Genomic DNA, 9,154 nt, shown 5'->3' with positions numbered 1-9,154 from the left:
TGTTTAGGAAGCAGTCACAGTTTCCATGAGAGAGTCCCATGAAATCAATTGGGAAGATCCATGCTCTAGCCCTACCATGCACGTGATGTGACTTGAAAGAGTCATTTAGTCTTAGTAACCATCATCACTAACCACTAAGTCAATGAATAAAGGTCCTCAGGTGTCAAGCGACAAAATGTGGGATGAGCATGGATGAGGATGGGTGGGAGAATCCTCCCCCTCTAACACAATTAGGGAAGGATGTGCTGCCCTCAAGTGGCTGGGGGACCTGGGATCCTGCCACAGAGGGGGATTCCAAACCTCACATCCCCTGACCCAGGCCAGAAGACCAGGTAGAGTCCAAGGACCCTGGGGTGGCCCAATGGCAATAAAGGTCAAAAGGAACTAGGGATCTGCCTGGACCCTCAATCCCCTACTCTGAGCAGGGCTGCATGACGAGGCCAGAGGCCATCCACAGCAATCTGCCTTTATAGGAAAACAGGGACTGCAGGCTGCCTCTGGCTCACTGAATCAGGGTGGTATTTTCATAAAGCAAGACCACTTCCTCACATTTGACCAGCAGCTCATGCGCTGACAGCACAATGGCTGGCTTGACTCAGGCCCTGAGAAATAAAATAGAAAATTCATAGCAAACACATCTTTAGCTCTTCCACATCATCAGGGGGTGCGATTCATTTCCGTTAACAAAGGGGTCTGAAATGGTGTCTAAACATGCTGGGGACTCACCTCTGTGTGAAACTCTTCAGGAAAAAGGGGATCAAATCTCATGAAGCAACTCTTCTCCCTTCTAGCCCATGGGCAATGCAAGGAACCTGCATGATACCAGAGGCTCACTTCTCTCTTCTGATGTCTTCTGGAAATGAATCATTAATGCTTCCTTCAAGGTGAAGCAGAAGCCTGCATTCCCAGCTGCACAGAAGTGTCTGAGGGCACTGTCTCCCTTAAAACCCAAGAAGAAAAACAGGTCATTAAAGAGGCATATGGATTAGAGTACATGTTCAATGATCCATCCTCCCTGGAGCCTTCCACACGCCCATCTTCCACATTCACAGAGCAATGCTTGGCCATTCTCAAAGACCAGGAGACCATGATGCTCATCACCAGGAAGTCATTAAAGGACTCGAACAGAGCAGCATGGGTTGCAGAAGGTGGCACACCAAGGATCTTCAGCTCTGCTGCTACAACACAAGACCTTAACTTCAGTATTGACTTTCTGCCACCTACCAAGTACGATATTAGTGTCAAGCACAACATGCAGACATGCAAGTAGCAGGTGACACCCCACATCCATTTACAGAAGTGGGCAACATCTGCATTGGAACAAGAAAGTATCTTATCCTTACTGATAAAAATCATAAGAAACAAAGAATAAAATGGATGCAAGATTTCTCATTTCACTATTACGTAGCTGTTGGAATTCCCTATTAAAAAATACTTCCTCCAAAATAAAAAGTATCTCAGACATGTGTCAACTATTCAATGGATGACATTTTAAAACTATGGCCTTTACTTAATATTTATGTATGCTATAGCCCTGCCTAATGCTCTTTGAGAAAGGAGCACATAGAATTGGATCTTTGAAAACCTCACATTTGCTGATAAATATTACTGCTTATGTCAGGCATGGTGAAGTGAAAAGTGGGACTTTGGATGCTCAAAGAACACAATGTTGTGGGATTGGTGTCCCTGATTCATAGACAGTATGTGGTTTCTATGAAAGCCAGTGAGGGAGCAGGAGTAAGGAAGCTTATTGAACAGATGACCTCAGGGGATACTGGCAAGTAGGCCAAATTGAAGAACATGTTCCAGCTAACAATGGTATTTGGGCTCCTGAGCCCAGACTGGTTGTTAAAAAAGGTGCAGACAGGCAGTGTTCATGTACAAAATGTCTACCATTTAAAGGTGGGTAATTTAAATGGCATCTAGTTACACATCTGAAAAAATGGTCTGCCAACTTATGAATTTCATTTTAACAACAACAAGAAAAAAAAAAACAGACAATTGTGGGAGGCCATCCTCGCACGTGATTTGACTTACTTCCCTGGCTGGGTGAGAGGCGCTCAAACATAGTTGTGTCAGAGCCATTCGCCACCCTTTCCCAGGTCCGAGGGCTTGTCCATGCAGAGGCGTGCCTGGCCACTGACCTGAAGACCCAATCGTTGCCCTTGACCTTGGGATGCTGCCCCCCTTAACGTTCACTGGATGGGATTTTCCCTTGAATTTTTTATTCCCCAATAAAAGCTTACTCCCTGCATGCTCTCCCTCTCTCCCTAGTCTCTTGTGTAAACCTCGCCACCACATTAGGTGGCTAGAAGTGGGAGCTAGAAGAAGCCGTCTCAGAGCTGTGTGAAAGGTAATGAGAGTCTTGTGTCTTTAATTTAAAACTCACTAGCAATTTCTTATGAACTGAACCTTCTTTCATGAAGCTCGAGCTGGTCGCAAGGCAGAAACAATGAGACATATAAAGATAAAACCTTGTCTTCACCAGGACGCCTAGAAATAGGTTTTATTTGGCTCATGCAAATAGCTTTCAATAGAAATTCTGATTTCTGAATGAACCCATTTAATTTTATAATGCACAGATCACAAGGCTTTCTTTACAGAATATTCTCTTCTTCCTCTTAAAGCCTCACATAGAAAATGTCTCACAGGACATCTGAGGGGAATGACCCAAAGGATGAGAGAATGGCTGGAACCGTTCTCAAATGTGCCCATATAGCCTAAAGTGTAAAGGCATCTAATTGTTATCTAAAACAATTATGAACCTATTTGATCCATTATTAATAAATATCACCACTTTATCACTTGAAGCAAATCACAGAAAATTGGAAACAGATGATCATTGGCTTTGATACCTTTACTTCCATTTCATTACCCAGAGATGATCAACTCTATACTTCAAGTGATGCAAATTTATTACAGAATGCCTAAGATCCTGAGGATTTATTTTGGCTCAGCCCATGGTATTGCTTCATTATTTTATTATTTTGTAAGTAATAAAATGTAACTTCATGTTGGATAATATATTCAAGTCATGAAAATATCATCCAACATCATTCTTCCCATTAGCCCAATTTCTCTGCATGCTCACTTACTCTTTAGGAATTTTACTAATTATTTGAAGGTTCTAGAGGACCTGTTAGACTCGTAATGGACAAACAATCCAACATACTCCAGGGTATGTAAGGGTGCCATAAGAAAATAAGGTCAGCCTACAGCAATGGGCAGCTGCCTGCCCCAGGGTGGGAGGAGCCCTGGCCATGGCACCAGGGCTGCTGGGCAGCAGAAGCCTCCACAGCCCTGCAGGGAGCCTGGAGCACAGCTCTGCAGAACCATGCCTAGCCCTGGACAGATGCACATGAGTTCCCATCACAGGCTAGAGTGACAGTCCCAGGTGCATGCCTGTCATGCCAGCCACCAGGGAGGCTGAGGAAGAGGAACCTTCGAGGTCAGCCTTGGCAACTTGACCCCGTGGCAGAGGGGAAAAAGTTTACAGGGGTCTCTGAGGGTGTAGCTCAGGTAGGTCACTTGCCTAACAGGCTCAAGGACCTGGGTTCAATCCCCAGAACCACACATACACCAAAAAGTGACCTTGGAACATGGTTTAAAATGATGGGTCAGGTACACAGAAGGAACAGGAGAGGGTTTTTAAAGCGAGGACTTAAAACAAAATCCACAGGTGCGACAGGAAAACAAAAGGACACAGAGTCAGTGAGACCTGAAATACCTGGGCAGGTCTTTTAACCTGCCTCCTGCCCCCAGGTCACACTGGGCTCCTCCATTGGCCCTCCCCTCTCCAGGGGCCTGCGGATGGATCAGGCCACCTCTTCTCCTCTGAGGTCCAAGGCGCAGGCCACACTGCTGAGGCCACCGCATCCTGAACAGGACCCTGCAAATCAAAACCCACCAGCTGTGACCAGCAGCTCCGCTGAGGAAAGCCCTTAGGTGAGAACCAGGACAGCGGGGTCGGGCGGTGGGCGCTGTGGGGACCGCCCTGGGCTCCAGGGGACAGGCAACCAGGGGACAGGCAACCCGGGGCCGAGGTTCCAGGGCGGCGTCAGAGTCCTCCTGGGGTCCCAACCTCCTGTGGGCTTCTAGACCTGGGCCGCTCCAGGCCAGCTCACCTTCTCTGCTCCTGGATCCCGGGAGCTGGACCCACCACACCTGGAGCTGCAGCCCCGCCTCCAGGGCACTACTTCCGGGCTCCTCCCACACTGAGCTGTGGGGGACCAGGCTCCAAGTTCCCGCCCTGGCATAAGCCCCGCCCCCGTCTCCCTGGGGAAGGTGGGGCCCTTGGAGCCCTGCCAGAGGAGCTGTCACCTCAGGTGGTGAGCTAAGGCGGGACAGCAACTAACTAGAGTCCTCACCTGTCCCCAGCTTCCTAGGAGTTAGGCCTGTGGCTGCAAAAAGGAGATCCAACTATATGCTTTCCTATAAGAGACTCACTTTTACACTCAGAAGTTATAAAAGAAATCTTAATTTTATAAATTAATCCTCTATCTTAATTAACTCCAGAGTTTTAGAACAATTATCCTAGGGGCCACATTCAGGCTTCCAGCTGGCTGGAAGGAAACGGTGATCGTGACCCTGGGCTGGCCTGAGCGAGGGGATCCCCGTTCCTGAGCTTCCTGGGAACTGGAGCAGCACCTTGCCCACTGTCCAGAAGCATCAAGGCATGGTGCAGGCCAGTTTCCCCCACTTCCAGGCGGGAGCAGCCTCAGCCCTCTTTGAAGCCACTCAGGTTCCCATGTCTACTCCTGACCTAGGAGCCGAAGACTGGCAGCCTCAGTGCCCCATGTGCACCCAGCAGTCATGCTGCGACTCCAGAGGCTGTTCTGCCCCAGGCCCCCATGGCCTGTGTTCCAGCTGCTGCTGAGTAACAGTGGTCGCTGTGCTGCGCAGGGGAAGGCTGAGCCCTCCTTCCTTCCTTCCTTCTCACCCCCTCCTTTGCTGTTTGCTGCCCACCTCCCTGTTCATCTGTCTGGCAGGCTGGGCACTCCCACAGTGGGCACGCCTTTCCTTCTGGCACCTTCCCACTACATGAGGCAATGCTGCTTACCTGTTTTTTTTTTTTTTTTTTAAATTCCTTTAGAGAAACCTCCTGACTTTTCCAAACCTAAGATGGCCAGAAAGTTCTGTGTCACCAAAGGTTAGCTGAGTTGAAGTAGTAAGAACATATCCTCTTGACCTCACACGGGGACCAGCAGTCTCTGGTGGCAGAGGTGCTGTGATTGGGGTGAATGGGCCTCAGGTAGGCCATATCCTATTTATTTTTAGCAATAATATAACAGCATTAAAAGAGAGGAAAAGAATGCATCAAGGAGAGTAACTAAGAACAGAGTAGGGACAAAGAGCATGAGAAGAAGATTAACATTAAACAGGGATGAGAGGTGGGAGGGAAAGGGAGAGAGAAGGGAAATTGCATGGAAATGGAAGGAGACCCTCAGGGTTATACAAAATTACATACAAGAGGAAGTGAGGGGAAAGGGAAAAATAATACAAGGGGGAGAAATGAATTACAGTAGAGGGGGTAGAGAGAGAAGAGGGGAGGGGAGGGGGGATAGTAGAGGATAGGAAAGGCAGCAGAATACAACAGACACGAGTATGGCAATATGTAAATCAATGGAAGTGTAACTGATGTGATTCTGCAATCTGTATACGAGGTAAAAATGGGAGTTCATAACCCACTTGAATCAAAGTGTGAAATATGATATATCAAGAACTATGTAATGTTTTGAACAACCAACAATAAAAATTAAAAAAAGAAAAAAGAATGCATCAAAAAGGCAAAGGGAAGTCCATTTCTAGCACCGCCACACACACGTGCACGTAGCTTCCTTCTACAGGCCAGCGCTTCTTGGTGCTCAGAACTCAGAGTTAAAATTCGGAGCTTCCCCTCCCCTAAGGGGCTGAGAACCTGATCACTGCAAATTGAACCCTTTGTACAAGAGCTCCAGAACGAGAGAGGTAATTCCTATTTAACCCTGAGAGAAGGCTAAACAATATAGAGCACTAAGTTAGATCTGAAACAGCTCCAGAGTCAGAAAGCCAAGCCTTGGGGAGCCCGAGACACCTGTGTGCTCCCTGCCACGATGACAGCGCCCCCTAGCCTGTCCCAGCCCAGCCAGCTCGCTGAACAGTCTGCTGGGCCCCTGTGCAGGACCCTGGAGCTCTCTCCAGGGAGCAGGGGTCTGCCCAGCTTCATCCGCATTTTCAAGGTCTCTTGACACCCACAGGCTACACTCATGTAAGGCTGTGGGCTGGGGCAGCTAGGGCCCTAGGGGACAAAGGGCTCTGAGACAAATACTGGGCTTCCTGCTCTTGGCGCTGCTGCTCCACTGTTCTGTGCTCGCTGGCGTCCTGGAAAGACCCCTCGTGTCTCCTGGGAGCAGAGACATGGCTGAGCCAAGGTGGAGCTGGTAGGCAGGGCAGGTGGGGCTGGAGGTGGATGCTCCTTGGAAAGGGAGGAGAGGGCTGCAGGTGCCACACTCGCTCCCTTCTCTCTGTAGGTAGCAGGATGGGTGGCGAGGATGCCCAGTTGGGTCAGTCCTGCCTTTGCCCCTCCAGGTGCTCAGGCAGGGCAGCAACATCCTAAAGTTCACATCTGGCCCCTGACCTTGACCTATGTACACCGCAGCCCATGGTCCACGGCTTTGGAAAGGCCTAGGGCCTCTGGTTTCACTGCCATGGCCTGCTGTCGGTGAGCCAGCCTGTCCCTGGGTCACAACAGCAGGGTGCCCAAACCCACCCTTAGCATCACCAGGGACGCACACGGCAGGATCCCGCCATGTGCAGAGGCAATGCCAGGACAGCCCAAGTCTGGGTAAGGGGCAGGGGCGGCAGCAGCAGGGCGCCTGAGAGGCATGCTCTGATATCAAAGGTCTGGGTGCCCGTGTGCACTACACTCAAGCGAGAGCCTCAGTCCCTGAGGTTGGGGACAAGGACCCAGGGCCCTTCTTAGTAAGCCAACACACAGAAGAGTGCTCCTAGTTTCATCCACCCCCTGCACCACAGTCAAACCTGACCTTGAGATGGTGAAGGGACTTAAAAGCTAGTATCTGGAGCCACAGAAACTGCCGGAAGCGCTGTGCTGACAGGGCAGCGGGGGTGCCCTGGGCTCCCGGAGGAGCGGCTGGCAGCAGCAGCAAGAGGGAGAACTAGGCCCCATGGGTCCGGCTGGCCCCTGACAAAGACCACTACTGTGCTGCTTCTCCTCACACTGGGAAAAAAACACAATTTTCTGAGAAAAGATTTGCCAAAAAAAGGGCCACAAATATCCAGGAAAAGAAAAAAGAGGCGGGGCAGGTAAGGAGAGATTAATCCCCAGGAGCACGTTATTAACAGTTACTGAAAGACTCAACACCCGTGTGTGATGACAAGCACCTGTCAGCTCTGGAGAAGGAACAGGGGATATTTAAAGCAAGGCCCTGACCCAGGGGCGGAAGCCTCCACTCAGTCTGCTTCCCCTGCTGCTCCCCAACCTGCATCAGGCTCACCGTCTCCTGTCCCCTGTGTGACCTGGAGGAAGGCCCTCTCATCCCTCCAATCGGTTAACATCTGTTTTAAATTCCTCAGTCCTCTTCATTTGAACAAATTTCAGGAAATGGCAGCATGTATCTACCTGGTGTGCACTGACATTTATTTGGATATAAAATAATTAGGATATAGATAATTATAGCCAATACCACTGTGTTTCTGTATAGCCAGGGACTATAAATATGGACTAAGTGTTTTATATACTTGCTTTCAATTAAACCTCATTACAGCTGGAGGGAATTGACATTGCTATTATCCCCATTTTAAAGAGGCAGCTACTGAAACCCCGAGAGAAGGTTACATGACTACAGGGGATCCAGTGAGAACTGGAAGCTCTGGGATCTCCCCAGGAAAAGGCAAATGAAACCATGGTGAGAAACTGCTGTTCACTTTTTAAACTGGTCTAAACAGAAAAATCATACCACATGCTGCCAAGAACACGGAATCACTGAAACCCGTGCACAGAGAGGGGGAGAGGGTCAATGGCACAGGCATTCAGGGAAGCAGCCAGACCAACACCAGATGTAACAACAAACCCTCTGCTAGGCAGTCCTACTTGAGATGTAGGTAGCCTCACATCCACACACGCAGAAACGTGTATGCAAATATTTAGAGCAGGTTTATTTATAGTTACCCAAACCTAGAAAAACCCAAATGACCACCAACTAGAGGATGATAAACACATGGTGGCATGTCCATCAAATGCAGCAGTAACCATTTAGAATGAACAGGAACAAATCACTAACAAAGGCAACAGCGTGGACGAGCCTCAGATGTATGATGGTCCAAGACGCCAGACTCAGAGGCTGCAGGCCGCAGGCCACATGAGTCCACCTATGGCATCTGGGAAAGGCCAAAGTGCTGGGGAAAAAAACTGAGGAGTGCTTCCCCAAGTCCAGAGCTGGGAGCTGACAACAGAGGGACACAAAAGAACCTTTGAGAGCAAAGGGAATATTCTTTGGATTGTGGTGATTGTCACGTGATCGGTACATTTGTCAAAACTCCAGGAACTGCAACCCCCAAATCATAAATTTTACTGCATGCAAGTAAAACCTAAATAAACCTAAGATTAAAAAAAAAAAAAAAAAGTTCATACTGTAGTAACTTGGCCACATCAGTGTTTATAGCAGCTCAATTCACAGTAGCCAAGCTACGGAACCAACCTAGGTGCCCTTCAACAGATGAATGGATGAAGAAAATGTGGTATCTATATACACAAGAGAGCATTACTTAGCCTAAAGAAGAAGGAAACTATAGCATTTGCCAATAAATGGATGGAACTGGAGATTATCATGCTAAGTGAAATATGCTAGTCAGTCCCCAAAAACCAAAGGCCAAATGTTCTCTCTGATATGCAGATGCTAAAGCACAATAAGGGGAGGGGAGGGAAGAAGAAAAGTTCATTGGATTAGACAAAGAGTGTGAGGGGGAGGGAGAGGGGCTGGAAATAGGAAAGACAGCAGAATGAGTGGGACGTCACTTTCCTGTGTTCACATATGAACCCACGACCAGTGGAACTCCACACTATGTACAACCACAAGAATGGGAAGTCGCACACCATGTATGTAGGATATGTCAAAATACATTCTCCTGTCCTATAAAACCAAAAAGAACAAGT

The 9,154-nt window shown here is 48.5% G+C and overlaps 1 protein-coding gene across 6 annotated transcripts in view; it reads right to left on the bottom strand.

Annotated features, from left to right (window-relative positions):
• Positions 1 to 731: 731 nt before the first annotated feature.
• Positions 732 to 9,154, bottom strand: part of LOC144374867 (nephrocystin-1-like) — a 41,881-nt gene continuing 33,458 nt past the window's right edge. For 2 of the 6 annotated variants that reach the window (XM_078037632.1, XM_078037631.1), the window contains exon 17: positions 5,088 to 9,131. In XM_078037632.1, coding sequence (XP_077893758.1) covers positions 9,027 to 9,131 — 105 coding nt within the window. In that variant the 3' untranslated portion in view covers positions 5,088 to 9,026. Of the gene's footprint in view, positions 941 to 3,727; positions 3,890 to 5,087; positions 9,132 to 9,154 lie in introns of those variants that run through there. The other 4 variants (XM_078037628.1, XM_078037630.1, XM_078037633.1 and 1 more) reach the window with 4 other exon arrangements.

The sequence above is a fragment of the Ictidomys tridecemlineatus genome, unplaced genomic scaffold, assembly GCF_052094955.1.
Source record: "Ictidomys tridecemlineatus isolate mIctTri1 unplaced genomic scaffold, mIctTri1.hap1 Scaffold_910, whole genome shotgun sequence".
Taxonomy (NCBI): Eukaryota; Metazoa; Chordata; class Mammalia; order Rodentia; family Sciuridae; genus Ictidomys; species Ictidomys tridecemlineatus.
The sequence above is the reverse complement of the archived record's forward strand: the minus strand, read 5'-3'. Positions and strand labels throughout refer to the sequence as shown.